Here is a 24,682-nt window from a genome sequence, read left to right on the forward strand (position 1 = left end):
AAAAAAAAAAAAGAAAAAAAAAAAGAAAAAGCATTTTATGTGATATAAAGGAAAATAAACAATTAAGTGTTTTTATTCATTTTTAATCTGAATAAATTGTATATATGGCATCACAGATTTTTCTGCATCTGAGCTTTAAACTTTGACAGGGTTGCAATGAATGAATGAATGAATGTCTGTGAGTTCATTTTGCCTTGCAAGTGCCTTGAAAGACTTTTACTTCAACAAATTATAATTAGCCAGAAATCAAGTATACCACCCACATTAGCATCCACAGGGGTCCCTGCCTTGTAAGATTTGCATGAACAGAGTGGATTTATCTCGTATGGGAGCACAGGAGGTGGAGGGCTATGCTGATCAAGCACCTGGCCCAGGACTGGCACTATTATAAATGCCAAGTCTGAATTCCAGAACAACATCATACTTACACCTGAAATTCTGAGCATCCTCCTGAGTCCTGCTCGACAGTACAATCAGAATAATGCAGGATCAGTTTGTGTCTATGACAGGAAGCAGCACAATTCTCATCTTCTCTGCTGCAGAACAAAGCCATGTAAGACTTCATTCATTCATGCATAATATATGAAAAGCTTCCATGTTTCCCTTGGCTCTGATATTTTAGATGAAGCATTTTAGTTATGTCATTTAAAAAAACTAGAGTTTGTGTTGACTGCATCCTTTGTCCCTTTAACTAGGGGAATCCTCAGCAGGGCCAGCTGGACTTTTACAGTTTTGCAATTACAGAAGATAATGCTTCTCCCTTACCTGCCTCATTCTAAAGAGCTACCAACAGTAAAAAGACACAGGCCTGCAGATTGTCACAAAAACATCTGCCATAAAAATGTTTTAAGAACACATAATATAAAAGCCATTGGTTTATACTTTACTTTGTAATCCTTTTTCAAGTATGCTCTATTTCTCTGCTGGTATTGTAATAAAACCACATCCTTTTCTGTGCCACCACCTGACTGTATCATCAAAGATTACGATGACACAACTACACACTCACACCTGTTCCACTCATATTCTACATATAGAGAGGAAGAAGTCTTGCAAAATTCAATCTGGGTTATACCTGCCTGACAAAAACTGATTTCAAATCCAGTCATTATCAAATTAATCTTTTAAGATATTGTAGTAAACCACTCTATTCCTCTTTCCTTTATTGCAGCACAATAATTCTTAATATTTCTTCATAATAAGTGACTTGTTGCACCAAAGCTTTTCCAATGTAGTACCATAACTCTTAAGTAAATCAACCTTAAAATGTGTATTGATAAACTGAGAATGCCAAAAAGAAATTAAAGCGACCTGGTTCTAGATATGAGGAGGGGCTGGAATCATTGCAAATTTCTTGGTGGCTCTCTTAGGGGATAGGTAAAACATAAAAGCTAGTGCTACCAGACTAAACCAAACTACTATGCCTTCATCTTGAGTATTTTGTAGAAGAAAATCCAAGTACCTTTAGCCACAAGCAGTTAATTTAACTGCTTTCGTTTCAATCATCATTTCTAACATTTTGAAAGAATAGAACTCTTGTTTTCAAACCCTTACCTTCAAAATAAATTCCTCATTTATACCCACAATGTATCTTGTGCCCTTTTATCTCTTTCATTGTTATTGACAATGTTATTTCATTTTTCTTTTATCTCTTTCATTGTTATTGACAGCTGTAAGGTTCCCCTTGTCCTTGTTTCTTCCAAGGAAAGGTACCAGTTCTATAAACACATAAACTGAAAGTAGCACTATAAGGGCTGACAGCCATTGGCTCTTTAGCAAACTACACACTGAGACAAGAGAAATGAAAAGTTTTTGTGGAATTTCACCTCAGGTCAATCACAAAACAATCCCTTTGTGTTTTCCTCACATGCTCACAATGAATGTTGCATTGATAAACGTACAGTTAGAAGATTAAGTCAGGTCAATGCTGATTTCAACAGGTTTCCAGTTTCAAAGATAAACAATTTGTTTAATTATGGTGAAAGTGAAAAAAAAAAACAACCATCATAGTTTAAAAATATCTCAGGTGCAAGGCAGTGGGTAAGCAGAGTAGAATGAAAGATGAAGCACCGCAAGATGAGTAACCCAGCAGTGCCAAGTAGACTTAACCATGATTAAGGAAACATAATTTACAAAGGACTGGACATAAAGAGGGAAGAAAATCCACAAGCAAAATTAAGACATCCAACAAAACATTAGAAAAGCAGGAGAAATTCCTTTAAAAGAAGCAAATGTTGGCAAGGTGACAGCCAGACCGCACAGGATATGAGAAGAAAGTGCCTGACAGTACTGATGTAGCATGGAACAAGCAAATTAATTGCCTCGAAGTTCAGAACAAAAGATACAAAACTGTGATCAGGAATTTTATAGTTTTTAATGAGAACATATGCTTAAAAAAAAAAAAAGAAAGAAAAAATAAAGAACCACGGTAATTAAATAATTTCAATAAAACTCCAAAAGCAAGAGTTACAAGAGCTTCTGGCTTCAAAAAATCTATCAAGGCACTGATAATCCCTTTGGTGCACCCTGTCACTAGGAATTGCCTAAAACAATTAACTAATCTGCATTGCTGCAGCTTCCCAGCCATACAGACCTCCTCACAAGCCATGAAAAGCCACAAGCCATTTGCTGGAGTGTTTATTGGATATATTGCACTATAGCCATTAGGAGAGAAATGAGGAAATAAAATGTATTTCTCCCAATTAATCTTGTCCTCCAATGGAGGAAGAGGTACTGGGGAAAAATTCAAAACTGCCACCTGCAGCCAGGAACAGAATGCAGGATAATGCCTTGTGTCCTACAGAGATGTAAATCTGGCTGAAAGAGGTGAACAATATTTGAGTGTTATTAGAGCCAAATTCACCCCTTCTCTTTCTGCTCACATCCATCAACATTCACACATGACAAAGCTGTTTCAACATGCAAAGAGAAGACAGAAAAAAAATTCACTGAAGACCCCAGACTATTTTAAACCCAAGGCATCTCTCTGGGGGGGTTGTTATTTTTTTTATATTTTGGGGTTGAGTTGACCTAGTTCTGAGGGACTTTAATTTCACTTTTATCATGCAAAGATCTGAGTTTCTCCTGAGCATTGCTTTGGGTTTGCACAAGGCAGCCTGGCCAATGCCACCTGCACAGTTCAGTCTTCGAGCTCAGCAAACAAGGAAACAGATGAGGAGAAGAAAAAGCCATAAGCATGCAGCATTTTTTTTCAAATAAAACATAATTTAAAAAAGAAGAATATAGCAACACCCAAAGTACTGCGTCATAAGCTCAAACTACCTGATCTTTCAAAAACACAGCATTCATCTAATTTTGAAGTTCAACTTCTTGAGTCATTAACAGAACCTTAGCAATGAGTGCCAGCACAGAGAGACACAAGAGAGCTCCCAAACTCTCTCCAGCAGTGATTGCTGGAGCAAAGAACTTGAAAAATAAAATCTTTTTTTCTGTTTCCTCAGTGAATAATTTTAGTTTATGGCAACCAGTGTTTTATGGGCTTCCTGATTTAAAGGTTGTCCAGTAGTATATTAATTAGCCACCTATCGACTCATGTTTTATGAATTTATCCAATTCCCCATTGAACTTCAGTCAAAAATAAAGATCAAGAGGTTAGGTATTTAATTACCAGATCATGAGCATAGAGTTATCTAAAAGCAAAAGGAAAATAGCTATTCCCACTTCTATAACGATTCCTAGGTGACATTTAAATGAAAATTGCTTAACTCACAAATCAAGGCAAAATTTTCATTTTTATATATGTCAAAATATTTCCATTAAGATAATTTAGTTTTCTTAAACTCATTTCAAAAATAACACCATAGTAATATTTTTCAAGTGTAAAAAAGTGAAACTCCATAAATATCCATAGATGTAACACTATTAAGATAAATGCAAAATTAATGACTCAAGAATTATTAATTTACTGGCACATTTACAAAGTGCTAAATTACCATCTCACTACAAGTTATGGGAAATGAGCGATAAAAGTATGGTTTTACTGACAAAACCCAGTATTTTCAATATAATGGAAAATCATAAGCCAATATTTTTTAATAATGGATGTTACTCTAGCCTGCTCAGTGTGTTAAAAAAGGGGCAAATCCCCATGCTGTGCTAGCCCCAAGGGGTATCAAAACCAGAAACTCCACTGATTAAAAACCCAAGGTATAAACCAGCAAAAAAAGATGTTTACCAGGGTTTCTCCCTTAACCTGTCCTTACGGTTTCCAATTACAGTGGTTTTAAACAACTTCTTATCCTCACGCTTAAGAAGTCAAGAATTAACCTGAGATGTCCCTGAAGTTTTTCTGATGTACAGAAAGTTGCCCTGTAATGTTTTTGGGGAGGCTGCAGTGTATAGCCCATGTTACAATACACCTGGCAGGGGTGATGTGGAGCTACATGAAATCTCTAAATGCTCCCCAACTCTTTTTCTGCACTCAGATTTTGCTGTGCCTTTTGCAGCAGCGTATCTTGCTCCTCCAGTTCCAGCTTCTTTTTAAAACAAAGACTCACAGGTACAGAGAACTTCTTTCCTTTCTCCTTGCATATACTATTGCTTTTCAGTGACCCACTGAAAACACAGGGCAGATTTTTCTATAATGTAGCATTTCAGTAGTGCTTTGTGCAACAATGATTGCTGTAATTTAAACTTTATATTAAAAAAAAACCCCAAAACAAAACAACCAACTAATCAATAACATTTCAATTCAAAGTATTAGTTTGGAATTGTTTATTTCTTACATGAAACACCTTTTTTTGTTATGATTTACTCAAACAATTTGTCCTCCTGGAGTACTTGCACAGCACTAGAAGCAATCATCCAAGATATGCTGCACTAGCTTAAATGACAGAGAAATGCATTTGGGCCGAGAATACATGGCTGTGTATCTATTTATATGGAGGTAAAAGAAATTAAAAAGTCATCTCTATAATTTATTGTTTGTTCCCTTCACTGCAAATAATTTTAAAACATATACCAAAGGTAATGTGGCATAATTACATGGCACTGAAATCAGGATGCTCCTGAAATAAACGACTACACTTGTTCCTACCATTACCCCAGAACCAAATGACACAGTGATTAGAATAAAGTGAGCTACACAATATTCTCCCTTCCAAACATAAAATGCCATCAAATCCAAGTTCACACTTTTGCTCCCCCCCACCCAGCCTTTAACATCGTGTCTCCTCAAAACAGAAAAGCAGGCTCCAGCCCAGGTGTCAGGCTCTGCACCTGCTCTCACCCAAGTGTGCAGCAGCTCTTGCCAGAGCTGTGGGCCTCAGCTGTTCCTGCCACAAATCCTAAATCTACAACAGAAGTGTATTAGGATGCTTTTGGCTGTTTGTACATGCCTAGATATTTTTGTGAAACCTCACATTCAGAGTCCACGTTTGGAAGTAATTTGAAATCCATTAACATTTTCATTTTAAGCATAATTTAATCAATTACTTAAATTGATCAACAGCAAGACTATTACTTTAGTAAGAGTCTCTCCACCCCTCCTATCAGCCCTAAAGCTGGTTGGTCTTCAGTGTCACAGACTGAGGCACCATAGAATTTGTGCACTATGAGACTCAGGATGAGTCCTTTTGTCCAGAAAAATCTCCAGCCTATCAATATGTGCCATGTGTGCGCTACCTTGCCTTATTTCCTAGGGAAAATGGAATTTTAAGTCTTGTTTATATTTTCCTGAAGCTCTGGAGATTCAGCTTACTGATTTGAACCATTTTTGCTCAGACACCCACAGTCTGAGCTAGGAGCTCAGTTTTCTGCAGCTACCATGCATAGGGAACTGATCACCTACAGACAGGGAAGGAGAATCTCACCCTCCAGCATGCAATAGCAAAGCACACTTAGCCCAGCAACACACAACATACCAGACCTGAAGTGACCTGTAAGTAATTAGACCATTTCCCTAAACAGCTGCAGGGTCACCAGAGTTTTAAAAAATCATCCAAATGGGAAGATGGTTCAATATAGTTGTAAGTCATCACCACACTCCCATGAGAAAATTTAAAAAGTAGTGTCCAGCATATGATCCAAGTCATTTCTGTCTCCCAGCTCTTTCCAGGGCCTTACTCCTGCAAGTATTTTTCACGTCAGGCAATGAACAAGATCTGAATTAATCTAAGGGAAAGAAAGCCTCTCTTAGCTGTCTGTTTTGGGGTTTCTGCAGCTGGGAAATTCTTTGGTCCTAAAATTCTCAGTCTATTCTGCACAGCTTTGCCACAGCTGTAGAGCAAGAGTAAAGGAGAAAGGAGAGGTGAGTGAGCACCTGTGGAATCCAGGAGGGAGATTTCTTTTTGAAGAGCCACTGCCAATTTGCAAGTACATCAAAGTACAGGCCAGGACAATCCAGAAGTCTAAAGTCTACCATTAGCAAATAAAACTTGAGGTTTTTTTCTTGGTACTCATCAAAAGGAAGATTAGTTTTGAACATCTGAAATTCTAGTTGCAGCATCAAATCTGATGTTTTATTGCAGTAGTATTTCAGGCAGCTGTTAAAATGCAGTTCAAAACAAGAATATTAACTAACATTAACATTGGTTAACTCACTCCCAAAATAAGCCTCTGCTATTCCAGGAAAAGAAAAAAATTTAAAAAAAAAATAATAAAAAGGAAGCACCTCATCTCATTGTTGGTCTGCTTTTGTCTCCCAAAACAGATTTACATACTAGCAGTAGTGATAATCCTGACATTCTGATGTAATTCCAGCAGAAACTGTGACCACCTGAAATTCAGTGCTGCTGGGAAGTTTTTCTGCCCCCACCCTTGTCAGCAGCTCCCTGGAATGATCAGAGATCCCACGAGGTTAAAAAGCAGACCAAGAGTCCATGCAGTTCTCCAGTCTTAAAGAAATTTTTCAGCTGGGAGAAGGAGCATGGTGGGTTTATTGTATAAACCTATATTGTATAATTCTATTCAAATTAGAAGATAAAAGAAACTGTAGTATCCAGAGAAAATAAGACGAGGCAGAATAACTTTTGAACCAGTAGATGTCAAAAATCCAAAAGGTGAGAGAGCAAGGAAACACACTGACCACTGCTGGGCACGTTTGGAATATATAAAAAAATCAAGTAAACTGGAAATATTTTAGATTAAGCAGGCCTCTCCCTACCTAATTACACTAGAGTCAAACTCAGGAAAGGTGGGAGTGAAGAGGGTAAATGGGGTATTTGCCCTCAGTTATCTGTGTAGGAGGCTTTTCTGCAATGGTGCTCCAGTGCAGGTCAGGCTGAGCCAACACACCTGCCCTGGCACAGTCCCTGCTGGAAGCTCCATCACAGAGCAGAGGGAAGAGTTAATGCTCATAAAATGCATTAATGAATTCTCTTTACACCTCTTTTCATTGAAATGCTTCTGAGCACTTCAAAATGAAGAATCACGCAGAGATGATAGTCTCTCTCCTCCTGAAAATATTGATAAATGGCCATTCATTAAATCCCTCCAAAAAGCTATTAACAGGCTCCTCCTCACTACTGCTCCTGGTGCTCCCTCATGCTCCACAGACTGAGCAGAGGAGCTGGCATCATTCATGGAATGAAAAAAGGAGGCAGCAGCTTGGAAACCTGCTCTGCACAGATGCAGATGGAGCAATCTCTAAAGGAAGAGATCTTTTTATTACCTAAGCATTAAAGCAAATGAACATAAGGTTTCAGAAAACAGGCTAATGTTACATGAACAGCAAGTTATAGTGCATCTTCTCCAGAGAATATTTATAATCAATTAAAAATAGGTATAAATAAACCCTCTAAAACTGATATGACACTGAACATCTATCATTTCTTTGACATAAAAGTACCAGTATTTCTTTTTATAATTCCAACAAGTAGGTTCAATGACAACATACTTACAACGTGAGATCAAAATCCTAACTGAAAGTTGAGAAGATGACAGTTGTGCACGTAAAATTAAGTTTTAATTAGTACATTACTATTTGAAGTGACTAGTTTAAATCCAACATCGAACAGAAAGTTGGACAATATGACTAATTTTGGTAACATACTAAATGTTTATGTAAAGCGCTAAAAGAGGCTAATACTCTAAAACACTGATAAGAAAGAAGGATAAATGAGACTAATTTATCCTACTTCGTTCTTCCAAAACTGCTTTACTGGTTTTTTCCTGCTGTCTGAAGAACTATTTTATGTTGATTGCAAAGACTGAGTGTTGCACACTGTTGCAGTGACGTCTAATACAGGAACTAATCTGTGAAGTGGCTGGATTTCCTCACTGCATTTTCACATAAAATGCTACATAGCTGAATGCATTATCTTTAAATACTTCTTCCTTCTTTTTTTGGCACTGGAGGTGAGACCATTATAATAATCTCCAGCAGCAAATGCTTTGAAGCTTTCTCTACAAGTCTTAATTTTCCTCCTTTTTATTTTATGAGTACTTTTTTCTAAATTTGAACTTAAGAAATTCACTCAAATTTCTAAGACTGACTAGACCATGGACTCTTTTTTCTTTTAGCATACAAACATGCCATGGTTTTAAAGACAGACAAAATCCAAAGATGGTTTGAGTTGCTTCACTTTTCACAGATATTTATTTCAAACTGCACCCAGACAATGAAAGCTCCACATTTGCAGAGCTGTAGCAGAGTTGCTCCAGCAATGATGAGCTGGCAGCAGGAATTCCTGGATACTGCACATCCTGTACATGACTCGTGGAAATCCTGGCAAACACATATTCCCTGAAACATCTCCCTGAAGCTTTCCCTGGTTTTCTTTTCATTCTCTCCCACTGAGTTTTGCCATGTTCCACCTCTTCCCCCCTACCAGCTCTGACAGCTTACCTGGGTTTTAGGACATATGAGAGTTAAATATTTAATCAATGCACTTGGGCTCCCTGCTATGATTCAGAGAGGTCTACAGACAGAAAAACTAACTTCCGTTAAAGCCAAATATTCCATTTTATTCCATTGCACACATAGGGCAGGTGAGGTAAATAGATTGTACCTGTCTCATTAATTCCTCCTGTTCATGAGCAAATGCACCTGAGGACAGTCCGAGCTCTCACACCACAGTCATGGGATGGGAATGAAGGTTAAGGAGGAAAGAAGCCCACCCACACTCCAATAAAAACAGATTTTGTTTTCCCCCTTTCAGAACTCGGAGCAGTATCTGTTTATAAATACATAAATTTCTTGGGAAACTCAAAGAACTAGAAAACGAAGCAGCAATGTGGGACTTAGTTGATCTGCACTAGAACAGGTTTGCAGTCCCTCATTGGTTGAATAGCATAAATTCTACACATTTACCAAAAGCAGTCTTCAAGCCCAACAACAATAAAGAAGAAAAATATTTACTGTGCGTTTAAATATTCTCCAAATTATGACTATTAAGGTTATATATTACTGAATACTCCACCATCAGTGGATTGCTATCCATCTTTTCATTTGCCAATGTATTCTAATTTTTAAAAAAGTAAAAATAAAGAAAGCTTGAAATCACAGTTTCAAGAACACAAATTTATTACTGACATGAGGAGGAAATGAGGAAAACTGCAAGCAAGTTTAAATGACACCAGAATTCAATAGCAACAATTACAGTTAAAATACTAAACGTGAATACAGAAACATTGCTGAAAACCTTTAATTTGTTAGCAGTAACTAACACAACTGCAGCCATCTCTCCTTTATTTATTATATCTATTCTGTCAGTTAAAACTATTTATAGCAATACTGGGTTGATTCACCATAATTTCCTTCCACCCACAACCATCTATAATTGTTCCCCTCAGTAATTTTATAAACTTAATGTTGAGGTTCTTTATTTTTAATTTCCATCTGCAGATTTAAAAAAACCCCTTTTTCTTTTTTACTATATTTATTTAAAAAAAGAGCAAACAGGGGTCAACACATCCCCCATGGAGCTGCAGCTGTACAGACTGCACATTGATATTATTTTTTCTTCTAATTCTACAGATGTAAATTAGCTCATTGAAGGAACTTATTTTATTCTATATTTCAAATAGTGAGCCTAGAAAAGTAATATGTTTTGACATTAAAGTTCTATTTCTATTGTATTATATGAATATAAAATATGAATGATTGTTTGCTTCTCTTCTCAAGAATGCCATTCCTTATCTAGCGTTGATCAAAGTGATAGAAAATCAGAATGAAAATACAGTGCAATAAAATACACAGTGGGTATTCAAGCCAATGCACATTTTAAAGTCTCCAAAAAAAAAAAAAAAAATTGGTTCAAAATTCACCTGGAGTATTCCTCACTGTTGCCCTGAATAGGAATGAACTGACCACTAAGCTGAACACTAAAAATGAGTTAAATTCCAAGTACACTGATTGGAAATATATTGTAGTGCTCTGAATAAAGTACACTAGCAACTTTCACGCTCAACTTTTAATTACTTGCCTTGATCTTTATGCTCATCAAATCAGCTTCATTTTGCACTCATAAACACATTACTTTATAATAAAAATTAATTTATTGACCAGGGCACCAATTTACCAGTATTTGCCTGGAAATACCTGAATGCAGTACATGTTACTTAATATTTTGCTTACAAATATATGTACATATATGTGCAGAAAAACAGCAGTAAATTTCATCTGTTGATGCTGTACATACAAACCCCAAAACGCACATCCAAAGATCTGTACCCACACAAATATACACGTGCATACTAAAATGTGCATATCACATGTGCATATGACTAAGCACAAACATCTCAAACACGTACTTTACTTAAACTGTGCATAAACAGTATCATCCTAATAGTATCCAAAAAAAGCTAAAGACCGGTGTAAAAACCATCAGTGGAAAAAAAATCCATTTCTCTTCACTGCAAATGTTTGTTAAATGTAAATGCTGATATTCCACTCCTTGGAAGAACATTTGTCTGCATGTGGAATTTCATGATAAAAAGCTTTAGAGTCCCAGGTTTCTCCAGATAAAGCCCGCTGGTTTACTGATGCATGAATGCACTGAAATTGAATTACTGTACAACAGCAATTACTTTTCACAGTACAGTTATAATGAGAATCAGCTTCACAATGAACACCAGGTAGCTGCAGTAGGAAAAGTTAATAAAAAGAAGCCTCTTATTTGCATTTTTCACTGCAGCAAGCATAGTTGCCTTAAAGAAAGACCATCCTTAACACTTGATTTGCCATCTTAGCAGTGAATCAACAATCATTTATATAGCATCTCTTTATTTGCAAGAAAATGTTAATGAAAATCAAAATTCTAGTGAAAAGCTAAAGTTATAATAGCTTTTCAATTATTCCCTAATAACTTAGTTATCTTTCATTTTGCTATCTTTTTCTCTTCCCTCTAGACTTCCATTTTTTTCCCAATATGCCAATAACTAGGAAAAGTGAAAGCACCAAATGAACAATTTTAACTCCACCTCTTTTTCACTATCAAGTTTGTTGCCATGGTCATTTGTTACTGAGCATTACGTCACAGTGCTTCATTCCTGCTCACTATCAAATTAGTAAAGTCACTGAAGTATCATAAAGCCTTCTAAAAATTAAATATATTTTAAAATTCACAGGTAGATTGAAGACTGATCAGGCAAACTTCCTGTGACTGAAATAATTAAAAGTCCGGGAAAAGCAGCAATACCACAAGTGACAGCAGACTACACAAGGGTCTCAAAGGGATTATTTGTGTTTGGCTGTAAACTTAAAACAACTACTGAATAGTGCAGGAAACATTTCTCTGCCTGTCACCTTATGGGCAGTAGGATCTTTCCCATCCCAAGCATCATAATATTAAAAGTAAATAGATACATTTACCTTTGTCACAGATACAAACAAAAAACAGAGGCATTGAATCAAAACCACAGCTCAGGGGTTTTAAACTAATTCATGTTACAAATACTTCAAAATAAAATATGGAGTTGCCTGCCTGAAATTCAACCAGGTAGGGCAGCATTGGGAAGAAAATGGTTAACAGGAATATCCTGAACTGATATAAACCCAAGGTAAATAGTGAACACTGGGGAGAAGGGGAGGAGGGGAAATGTTTCTTTCAAGGTTTTCCACCAGTAAGTAGATGACAAAAGGTTATATAATTGGTTTAGTACTTTCAGTTTTCCATTTATCTTATGTATCTGACAGAACAAAAATAGGACAATCTATGATAGGATAATTGCATACTGAAGGGTAATTCAAACAGGGAATGAATATGATAAAAATCACACTGAACCAACTAATCACTATGAAAAGCGATGACACAGAAAGATAAAAATTCATCCAGAATATTAAGGAGGAGGAGGAGGGAAAAGAGTTCACATGTGATTAGTAGCTTCAAATAAATTCATATGTTTGAAAGCATCAAGCTGAACCACAAAAAAAAAAAAAAAAAAACCCACAACAAACCACCTTAGGCCTATCCAAGCCATCCTACTTTTATATATCCAGGTCATTCTTCTTGGCCTCTTCTTCTACAAATCAAACACTTTATGTACTATGAATTTTTGAACATTTTTCAGCATGTTACATCTTCTGGAACCTGAAAAAGTATGTTTAACTCAAAATGCTTTTGGATAAAATAATTTAATCAACCATGGATTTTGGTACCTACTTGAAACTCATTCACTTGGTGTAGGGTAACAATTTGGCCTAATATTAGAACACATTTTCTGAGTCCTTGGATTTGCAGCCTCACAATCATGTCCAAATTATTTTTAAGGCTGAGGGATATTTTGTAAGTTATTCTTAATTTAGTACTTCCTCCATCACCACCACCAATATACCTGACATATTACTCTGAATTCTAAATTTCAGTGCTCTTGCACAAGTTTTCATCAAAAGCTTATGTCAACATTCAAGTATTTTAGAGACAAGTTGATCCAGTATCAGGATGGAAGAGAGCTCTTAAGTGTACAGGAGTTTTCTAATTCCCGTATCTCCTCCCCAGATATGATGGGAAAATTAGTTGTGATGATCCAAGAATGAAACTTATGCAAAACCTGCATTGTACCAAAGGATTTTTTACTTCTCAAGATGTGAATTACTAAGCACTGCTTACGACCAGAACAGAACAGGTCACTCCTTACATCTCTAGCATCAAGAAAGACCAATTTGTATAACTATGCAAAAAATTAAGAACTTAATTGGAAAGTACACTAAACAGATCATTTCTTAAAAGAAGTAACCCTTTCCAAACCATGCTTTTCGCTTCCCTTCCAAAGAAGGCTCTGGACTTCAGTCACTTTTTCCAGCACTAAAACCCATTCACTTAAGATTACACGCATGGTTTAACTTCACAGAATTTGGGCTTGTTTTTACTCAGAGCATGGTAGTCTATATTGATCCTGTATTTTTTTCCTCCCTAGATAAAAACACCATCTGTATGAAGAGACCAAACCTGCTCTAAACATTTGTTATGCAGCTCTAATTGAGACACAAACTGCTCTTCCCCACCAGCACTCCTCACTGATGGAATTCTGTTCCCTCACCAGCCAAGTGTGCAGCTCACTGGGCACTCCTCGCTCTGAACAAGTGCTGCTCCAAGAATGCTTTGTTCACATTATGATCTCAGGGGAGCAGTTTTTTCTGCTAAGAAACAAGGAAAACAGTCCTCCCCCTTCCCCAAGTCAATATTCTTCAGGCTTCTGGAAGCTGTTGCACACATATTAAAGTGTAGTTTTTCCTCTGGAAAACACACTGTAAAAATAGCATTGCGGGGTTCCATGTTTATTGTCTTTCTCTGCTTCCCTGCCAAGTGTGCTCAGTTTTACAAGCGAAATATGTTTTACTTCACTGCCAGTCCTGAAAATTCAACCTCTCAAACGTAGCCAAATTCTTTCCTCTCTTTTGCACCATAACAAAGGCTGAAGGCAGAATTGTATCCTCAGTCACACAAAAGGAATCCCTGTCCTTGGGTGATACCTCCAGCTCTGCAGTGGAGACATGAGAATTTTCTGCCCAACTGAGCTCCAAGTCTGGCTGAAATAGAGCAGCTGATGGTGAACAGCATCACCATAATGTCCTGTGAGTTTGCTGACAGGGGTGATGCCACAGGAGCTACTGCTCCAGGCAGTCACCTCCATTTCTAGCAAAGAATAATGCAAAAGGAAAACTACAGCAGGAAGATTTGTTACTCTTTAGAACGCATGTGTTACAAAAAGCTCTTTGATATAATAAAATATAAAATTCTGAACTTTTTCTTGGTTTTATAATAAGTCTAGTAGACAACAAAGCTATTACAAAAGGAGGATCAGAATGGAGATAGAAAAACAATTTTAAAAAATTTTAAAAGCACAAAAACTTACAGACATACAGAGAGCTGTCTAATTATTCAATGATCATTAATAAGGTGCCCGAAGAACGATTTAGCACTTACCACAATTAAAGTGTTTAAGTCTTATTCTGAACTAAAGGACAGTTATTGAACTCAGACATTTCCCTGCAATGCTATTTTCATAATAGCGAGCACTGAAATTAAGTCTGCTTTGGTTGGATATTTTAAAATCTAACATTTTAACCATATGCACTTGGGTTTTGCTGCACACAAGTGATATGTTACAAACTCATATTGGAAATTGGTAGTCCTAATTTCATTGCACACTTTTATATTTATCTATTGATGGTAGAAATAATTTAAATCTATTCTCTTGAACAGTGACCCTCAAATATTTCTGAATGCTTTAGCCATTTCCACTTCAGCACCTTCAATTGCTAGTACAGCCTTCAGAGCAGACTATATAAACTATATATTTTGTTTTACATCATAGAAGAAGTAGCAGATCCATCTGCTGCTTACCCGTACGGCTTCAGACTTCTTATGAAACATTTCTTCCATGTTCTTTGCTAATTTTTTCACAAGCTGAAGGCCATCAATTTCTTCTATTGCAACATCCTTCTCATACTCTTTGTATTTCTGGAAGGAGAAAAGAAAAACAGGGAAAAGTTACTCACAGGGAACCAGCTGAAATTTTGACAACTAATTGTTCGTTTTATATTACACTTTTGCTGACATTCTTCATTTATTTGATGTTTATTTGCATGACAGCAGGCTGCTTTGTGCCAGGAGGCTGTCATGGGGAGAGAACAACTGGATTAGAACCAGAAGTCTATTTAAAAAAATAATAAAAATATTTATCTCATGCCCTGTAGGAAAACGATTACCCCCCTTCACAATGCTGAAATTGTTCGTCCCCACAACTAAACAAGAGCCAAAAAAAGTAACAAAAAATCCTTGTATCTCCTCCAAAAATCATGTAAAAACAGTGATACGATTGGCAATCCCTGTGCCTTAGCAACCTAGAATCCTCCTCAGCTGAACTTCCTGTAGATGCCTATTTCACAAGTTTTTACAATGCTTACATTATGCCTACTTACACTACAAACTTATCTAGACATGCTTCACTTTCCATGCAAAGAAAAACCTAAACAAAGTTCATGAAAACGAGCCTTCATCCAAACACAAGCATCAAAGCATCCTTTCTCCAATATGATGAGCATTACCTCGTTTCACAATGTAACTTTCAGAACACCTAAGCACTAAAAATATATTCAAAACAATTTTTATCCTCTATTTCAGGCATATCAATACTTTTTTCCCTCACCAGTGTTTACAAGGAAGCTTTGCAAAAATTAATTATTAAAAATAATTTAATGCTGAGGACATTCTTTTCTCCCACGTTATTCCACTGCAGCCTGTACTCTTAAGAATTGCTGGCTTCCACTCTTGCTACTGTTTGCTTCTCTCCCTCTAAAACATGCACAGTTGTGTTGAACTAATCACTGCCCATCACCAAACCCTTCACCTGACCACAAACCTGCCCCTCCATGACACAGTAGGGGAGAAGAAAGGCACACCTGCCTCCTGCCAATGAGCCCCATGTGCCAAAAATATCTCCCAAACCTCTACAGCAGATTCCTGGGACAACCTACAGTATTTGGGTGAATAAAATGAAATGGTATAATTGAAAAAAATTATCATTAAAATTTGCCTGCAGAATGATGATTCTTATAGAACTCCAGAGAGACAATGGAGAATATGGTGACCAAAAACAATGGTTCAAAGCACCTGGATGAATGCTCAGTGTTCAGAACAGTGAATAAGTCAGGAGCAGTTATGCCAGTAATGCAAGAAAGGACTCTTTTGTTAACAGAATGCCTGCACATGTTGTACTCATCTCCTCCAACAAAACCGATTTTAAAAGTAGAATGACACTTTGTACCTCCTTTAAACTTCACCCTTCTCTGTAAAAACTTGTGTGAATGTTTTGATAATGAAACAACATTTAATAAAACATAATTTACAGACAATTTCAGAACAAAGTTAAAAATCTAAAGTTGTCAATAAATATTTAGGGCATTTTTTTAAACATATGTAATTTCAGCAACAATTTAATTTTTCCACATTACTACCTGTCGTGTCTCTCTAGTCTGAGACCTTAATAGCAATTTAGTAACCTAAGAAACCTCAAACCCCTTGCAATTTGCTCCCCCAAGGCAGGCAAAGAGATTTGGGTTTTTTCCCCTCTTTGATCTGCACTTAGATACCACCAACAGAGCTCTGATTTAAATTCTTTAAATCCATTTATGTCATTAATAGAGATAGAAGTGATTTTTCTAAAATAGAAAAACACACTTCTTTTTTGATTCACTGGAGAAAATATAAGAACACGGTAGACAAGAGAGGTAAATGCTATTGTAACAAATACCATGATAAAATGCAGTAAATTATCAGTAAACACTGACCATTTGAAAACACTGCCAGTCAATTAATGATGACAATGTCTGTCCACATCCCACAGGGTTTGAAGGCTTGGAGAATTTAAAACAAATCAAGTACAAATACAAATCACTTATTTCCAGCTGCAGAGATGATGTTCAACACATCACCTCCTGATAAAAATGTTTCCTTCAGACTTGACCTTTGAGTTTTTAGAACGTATTCTAAAATGCATCACTTGAAGAGACAGCTTTCAGGTCATCAGATTTATTGATTTAAGCTTTGCCATCGAGTGAAGAAAGCCAGGCAATTATTCACTCCAGTCGCCTGAAAACTGAATGGTACTGTTGAAATCCACATCATTTTTGAGGCACCAGAACCTTACCACATGGTCTGTTAGGTTCTTGTGAAAGCATATTAAAAAGCCACACATCACAATGTTGAGTAACTGGTGCTTGTGAAAACTAAAAATAACTTGCACTCAAAATAGATGTGAACGATTTCTAAACTGGTAATTTATGATCTTATAATTATGCCAGTTCAGAGTAAATAAATGCATTGTTTCATAATTCAAATGCCAAAGTTCCAACACAAAAGAATAAATTGGAAGAAACAGAAAATATTATTTCAGATCGATTTGAAAAGACCCCACATCTTGCATGGTGCAAGTCTACACAGTTGCTGGAAACCTTCAAGACCACTTGCAACAAAACCAGGAGAGCTTACTTGGTCTGCAAGACCCTGGAAACCAAGAGGTTTATGTAATATGTATTTCATATTCAGAATTCCATTGCCATAAAAAAGCACTTCTAGCACTTTTTCAGCCGTCATTGGGAGGCTCCAAAACAAGAAAATTATACTGTTTGAAAGAACTTCCAGCTGTTTTTGCTCTCCTGGTGCCAGGAGGGGAGAGGTGCCAGCCTGGCCTGGCTGTGTCTGTGCCCCTGCTCTCAGTGCTCACTCTGCAGGATGCTGGGGATTCAGATTCCATCTAGAAAGAATCTGATTTTGTAACAACTATCAATGCAAGAAACCTGAATCACACAGGATACTGAAAAAAACACAGAACCACAATAAAACCACAACAAAGGCCATCATTAATACTGCATTCTCTTCCTTTCACTGCAGAGGCTGTCTGACCTCCAGACCCTCATCCTTTCCCCACCACTAAATTTTTACGTATTAAATTTGGGTTTAGTTTCAGTAAATTAAAACAGCAAAGACACAGTCCCTTGGAAATAAATTTGAATTTGTTTTTAAATGAAATTATTTTATTTTTATGTCATCTTGAGAAAGATGACTATTGCTCCAGTTAAGCAAAATGAGTGGTGAAAAAACAAGCTTTTGGGCCAGGTTTGCCTTTATTCTCAAGACTTGCAAAGTATCTTGTACTGCTGCTGTGAAGGTGCTCATACAAGCAATGCCTTAAATAGCCATTTCCTTTCCTTATAAAAATAATGAAGCTGATGATAAAGTTATTTAGTTTTATTTAAAAAAAAAAGAAAATTAAATCAACCCTTGGGTTTTTTCAATATTCCCTAATTTTACTTCATTAAGACATATTGATAATTCTCATCATTAGTAGCATAGGCAATAATACATGTGTATTGTTATTAAAAGGAGAGAAAATAGCTCCAACTTTGCTATAAACAATTGACTGACTTAAAAAAAGAATTTGAAATACTAGTCACAGTTGGAAAATTCTTCTGTTAATTGAATTTCTAATTGTCTACAAGATGAAGCAGAACTTCTGATTTGCTGCATTGTAAAAAAAAATACTTGAAATGTTGATTCTGTCTGCTTGCAAAAAAATCAGTATTTTGTAAGAAATTCTCTAAAGAGACAAGAACATTTATCATTTGTGAAAGCCCACAAAAAATACATTATTTCTTCAGTATCTGTTTTGCCAGATCATTTCACATAAGCACCAGGGAAAGACAGACAGTATTTCACTGTCAGAACCCTTAATGCTTTTTATGTTTTCCACTGGTTTAGGTGTGGGGGTTTTTTCTTGGTAAATGATCATCTAGAAATAACAAACCAAAAAGCAATCTGTACAAAACTCAGATCAGACATGTTTAATGCAATTTAAATATTTGGCACTGGAAGAACAACACAAACACACACAAACCAAGAAAGTGGTAGCATAAAAATACCACAGAACCCCACCAACAATACCAAAACAAAGCCAAACCACAGCAGACCCACAGAGTTTGAATGACCAAGGCAGGAAAAAAAGTCCACTCTTGAAGCAAAACTGCTGGCTACAGCTCAAATTTTTTTCTGCTTTTTATTCTAAAGAGAAACACGGCCTTTGTGTTCTTATTTGTATCTGCTTCTATCAAATCTCATCAAAATCAAGCTATTCACCTTTGTGCTGTATACAAAAATATTTCAAGTTACTTACACGTGTGCACACCGTCCTTAGGCTCAGTCTTTCAAAAGGGCTCTGGTTGTTTTGTACATCTGCAGAACACTACACCCATTTATGATGAAAATTCTTCCCACTCCCTGGGAATTTCAGAGCCAGTAAATACCACTACCATCCTGATTAAAGAAAGGAATTCAACAGGAATCTTGTAATAATACTTTAAAAGTCATCTCTCTGTGTTGAGTATTTGGAACTGTTATTTGCCTCTGAGGTGCATTTGTAGCTCTATTGCACACACTTGACAAATGTTGCTGGTTGAGAGATTTTGTCACAGGCATGTTAAAATTCTATGTGCATATATACATGTTATGTTTTAAAATGAAAAAGCACAACCAGCATGCAAGTGGCAGATCAAATATCCAATCTATCCATTGTTTCCATGAAAAAATTAAGTGTGTTTACTTCATGCCATTTTCAATAAACCACTTTCAGATGTTCAAGCCTCAACATTGTGAATGGAAATTGAGATTGCAGAAACATACACTTTTGATTAAATCACCAACTTTTGATTTCAATTAATATCTCTGGCCCAGTAGGAAAGCTGTGCTGTGCCATGGTTGAGCTGTTCAGCCTTGCTTCTCTCCCTCTGCCATGCAAGTCCTAACAGCGACTCCCTTCAGAGAGGCAGGGCTGCACTGAAGGGCCACAGGAGTTAATAAACTTATTAGAATTATTTTGAGTCTATATTTGAGATGTCCCAACAATCAGATGTAATTAATGAGACGGAAAGGCTGCAAAAGCTCGTAGCTGATGCCATTTGCAGCTCTTAAAGCAGTTTCTTTAATTACAGAGTCAAAAGATATGCCACAGTTCTGACCGTATTCTTCACCCCTAAATGCATTAATTTATCACCCAAGTTGACTTTCCTAACTGAAGTAGTCTTGAATTTTTATGTCACGTTCTTTTAAATTGTAGGGATCAGAAGGTTGGTAATAAACTACTTTTCTATGCATAAAGAAATTCTTTTTTCTTTCAATAATCTATTCTTCATCACAATCCAACATTAAGCCCCTTCATTTTTCTTTGTTCCTCTTAATGTTTAATGATTTCACATGTATTTTTTAGCATATCTGCACAATTTTTTTAAAAAAATGTCATTTATTTGGGGTGTTTTAAAAACACTTCTTCCTCTTTGTACTTTATACAGGTTTTTGGTTTGTGGGCTTTCTAAATTATAAGATCCAAAACCTGCCTCATACATGGAGCAAACTCAAAATGTCTCATTCGTTGCTGCCTTACGCCATTCACAGTTCTGCTGAAATTTAAAAAGCTATGCACAGAACAGGGACTATAGCAAAATATGGCTTTGGGCTTTTGTATCAAAACAAATATAAATTACTCTTCATCTGGAAAGTCTATCATAGCATTTTATAAGACAATATCCATGTTCAAAGTGACGGGACAAAACCAGTGAGAGTTCAATTTTTATGTGGCATGAGCTCTTGCAATGCTCTACCACATAGAACACATCCCTTCTGCATGATGGTAGAGCAATTCCCAGTAGAAGATTTAAAATTATCCAGCACAGCCTCTGAATGCCTCATTAGAGCTGAGGGGTCACTAACCATGTATGCATTGCTGGAATAAACCTGACTGGAAGCCAAATAAAAAGCCTTCTCCAGCATCACATGTGCATGTGAGTGGGAGTCTGAGCTTTTTCACTGAGCAGAAGGGTACTCAGATGGCACAGGCACAGCAGAGGTACCAAATACAGATGGAGCACTCCTCTGACAGACTCATCTGTGAATCTCTTATTAGCACAAGATTTTGTATTTTCCCCTCATCACACTGACCCCATGGTGGGGTGGTTTTTTAGACTGCCACTGTTAGCTTCTATCCTCCTGACTCTAAAATGTATTCATTCAGTGGAGCAACTTGAACAGAATAAACAACTATGGTTTTATTATTTTGCTGTTGAACAAAATTATTTTAGTTTAGAGTTGGTATGAAGTTTTCCATTCACAGAGTTTCAAAGAGTTTATAAAGAACATATCTATCAAAATCCCCGTGCAGAAGAGAATATTGGGCTATCCTTAAAACCAGTGATGTGCCCAGTGTCACACAGCAGTTCAGAACTACAAAGAGAACAAGCTCTCTTGGTTATTCTTCCAGTGCCCAGCTCAGTAAACCACAGTCAACATTGTTAACTTGATCTGCACAGCAAGATGAGTCACAACAGCACACTTCTCCTCACCTTGACATTAGAGAATTCCTTAATAATTGAGAGTTTGTGTTACACTACATTACACACTGCCATTAACCTTTCCTGAAGCTCTTTGTGTTGATGAAATCCATCAGCAATGCCCAGTGTGATGGCACACTCATTTTCTGCAGAGAAATTCTCACTCACTTCATCAAACAACTGACTCCTAGGAGCTCTGGGTTAGCCCACCACGTTTGACTCTTGCACACATTGGTGTCTGAGGAACTCCTGGTGCCTCAAAGTCCAGTTTGGTTACTTCACAAAATACACTTGAAAAACAAAATATTGGAATATTTTTTGCATACTACTTTACTGTGATTAGCTTCTCAATTCTGTACCTGGTATATTATAGCCAAAGATCAGCTACCCTGGGAAATTTGTTATCATCAGCAGAATTAACGAGGATAGTTACTGCTTTCCTTGCAAAATAGTTTACACATTGAAATCACTGCAAGGGCACTATACCCCCAACATATTTAATCTTTACAAAGATGTTTACTTCTGACCTATTTTTACCTCATGGCTATATATGTAAATGCTACAAAACCAAATCCATTAAAGCATTAAGCAGAATAATCGTCAAAACTAAACCCAACTCCTGATTTACAAACATTCCTCTGCCCCATCTGTGAAATGTTACACAAGGTGTGCCTCCTCGAACCTTTCACAACTAGATGTGTTTATAGCTACTTACACATCTTTACAACCAAGAATACCAGATAAACAGCATTAACTGGAAGAGTCTGCAATACAAGCATGGTTAAAACAGCTGAGCTAGTGGGGGAAGATAAAATCTACTCTACCACAGAGTACTTCTTATCAGAAATACAATTTTAGAAAAGCCACACTAGTGATGCAGAAATTATAACATCTAAGAAATAAAAAGATAAGGAAACACAAACCAGGAGGTTCAAATGCTTGCTGAGATTAATTCGGTATTTCAATTTTTATTCAAAGTAGCGAATGAAAAAAAAAAATCACCACAAATGGATGATCCAAATAACTATCTAGGCAATCTAATTGCAAGCAAACAGAAATTGGAAATACGTTCCCATCCTTCCCTTTAACAAAGTTGCTTTGGTCAGTGGAAAGCAGAGTAAGAAATGTTTGGGGAGGTTTGCCTGGCTGCAGCCTTCAGAGCCCCATGGCAGAGGCCAAGGGCACTTGGCACTCCTTTTGCAGGAGGGTCACGTCACCAGCTGTCTTGAATATGAATTTAATCATAATTGAAAATAGCTGAAAAAGCAAACTATTGTCTTGCAAATTCTTTCAGACATCTGAAACATCTGCACAGGCCAGCAAGGATGTTTAAGAGCCAGTTAACAAAGGCTATAAAAAGCTGCTTTGGAAATATGTTTCTCAGAAGTTGTCTACACAATTACACACACCTTTGCTTCTAGTTTAGAAAAGAACATAAAGCCCTCATTTAAAGTGAAAAAGAACATTCTGGAACTGCCCTGGAGACTCTTTTTTCCACAAGGCTGTTCTTGATGCTCTTGAAAACTCACTGCAATATTTCACATGAACTGCTTTACATGAGGAACAAAACACCTACCAGTATAAATCTGCAGAATTAAACATGATCCAGAGGGCATGTTCATCCAAGGCAAAGCCTTCACTACACTTTCAGGTGAAAGTAAGTATATTAAAAGCATGTATAAGTAATCTGTTCCTCACAAAACACTGAAGCAATCTGAGAATGCAATCCTTTTGCCCTGGACACTCACTTGAGACCAGTGAAGATTCACAAGTAGGGAACCTGACAACTCAGTACCATCACCAGTTCTCAGCAGGAATGAGATACAACATCTTCTTTTGTACACAAAGCTGCATTAGTCTTCTCCAAAAGCCTCTATGGCTGCTGGAAACAGGAACAGCCAAGAGAGACAGCTTGCTTTGTGCTGTAAGGTCACAGGATACAAACACAAACTAATTTTTTCAATCAGACATTCTGGGAATAGTTTTTTACCTCTTTACACTCCTCTTATCACTGAATGTCTCTTTCTTCCCTTTTTTTCACCCCTCAACCTGTGTCTGCCTTACACCCAGCTCTTGTACAGGGTTTTGCTATTTCTATGGACTTTTCTTAGACAATACTTCTTTTCCACCTAAGAAAAATTACATAATTGTCTTCCCACCCTTCCTGGCTGCTCCTAAATGAGTAATAAAATCAAATGAACAGCCAAGAAAACTTGAAATAAAGTGGAATGTATGCAGGACCAAAAAAAAAAAAAAAATAGAAGTGTATTCCAAGACAAGCCTTTGCTTAGCAATATCCATGCCTTTTGAGAAGGTCCAAAAGCACTGCTTTTAAGAATTGCTAATGGGTTTTTTTCCTCAGAAAAAGAAACACAATCTCCTCAGGGTACAGATTATGTTTTGCAATGTTCTTCTTCATGAATATTAGTGTGAGTGGACACCCCTAACCATTGTGTGGTACCTTCAACATTAACTCTTAAATGAGCTTTATATTTCATTGTCATTCTGAAGGACATGGCATTGATCCCTGCTGCTCCAGCTCATCATTGCACTTTTCTGTACACACTTGATAAAAGTATTGATATTGATTTAGGGTTTCAGACAAGTGTCAGGACACTACAGATCAAAGGGGACTTCTAATAACAAGAAAAAGCATAACATCTGAATATCTGAATTTGGGCACCTAAATTTAGGCTCCCAATTCTTCATCTCACTGCTAAATATTAAAAATTATGTTTTCAAAAATCTGAACTCCCCTCAGTCACATCAAAGCCAGCAACATCAGTCTATCCTCAGCATTTCTAAAAATTAGATCACCTGCATCTGGTCTGAGTGCAGATGTCTTGAGAAGAATTCAGCAAGTTACCCATAAAAAAAAAGTAAAAAAATAATAATTGGAAATCTAACTATAGCTTTTGGCATTGCCTGGAAGTGTGAAAACATATTTGTGGTTTTTCCACACAAGTTAATGCTTTTTCACTTCCATATGTGATTCCCAGCCACTTATAAAACTTCACAAGAAAGAGTACAGGACGGCCAGCCTTTCCTATGGAGAGCAGGGTACCCACCATGATTTCCTCCAAAGCTTCACAGAACAAACTGGTGAACAGACAAGGACAAACAAAGCGTTAAAATTCAACTGCCAAACCTGTTCTTATTCTTAATCAAATATTTAATAACTGCCTTTGAAAAGCTGTAATGTGATATCAACTAATGCCCTGTACAGCAGAACTTGTGCAGACCCTTTTCTCTTTGGACCATTTAGTCATGAGATTGGCATCTGGCATGCTGGCTCTCAATGTATTTTTTCCCCCAACAGAGTTTTTTCCCTCTCACGTTTTTAAAAATTACACTTGCAACCTCATTAAGGAAAAGTCCTGCACTATCAAAATCCCAGCAAGA

The 24,682-nt window shown here is 36.8% G+C and overlaps 1 protein-coding gene across 1 annotated transcript in view; it reads right to left on the bottom strand.

Annotated features, from left to right (window-relative positions):
* Positions 1-24,682, bottom strand: part of CACNA2D3 (calcium voltage-gated channel auxiliary subunit alpha2delta 3) — a 390,722-nt gene that overhangs the window by 292,089 nt on the left and 73,951 nt on the right. The window contains exon 3 of the mRNA XM_062500613.1: positions 14,748-14,864. Within this exon, the coding sequence (XP_062356597.1) occupies positions 14,748-14,864 (117 nt within the window). The remainder of the gene's footprint in view (positions 1-14,747; positions 14,865-24,682) is intronic.

This window comes from Cinclus cinclus, chromosome 12, assembly GCF_963662255.1.
Source record: "Cinclus cinclus chromosome 12, bCinCin1.1, whole genome shotgun sequence".
Classification (NCBI taxonomy): domain Eukaryota; kingdom Metazoa; phylum Chordata; class Aves; order Passeriformes; family Cinclidae; genus Cinclus; species Cinclus cinclus.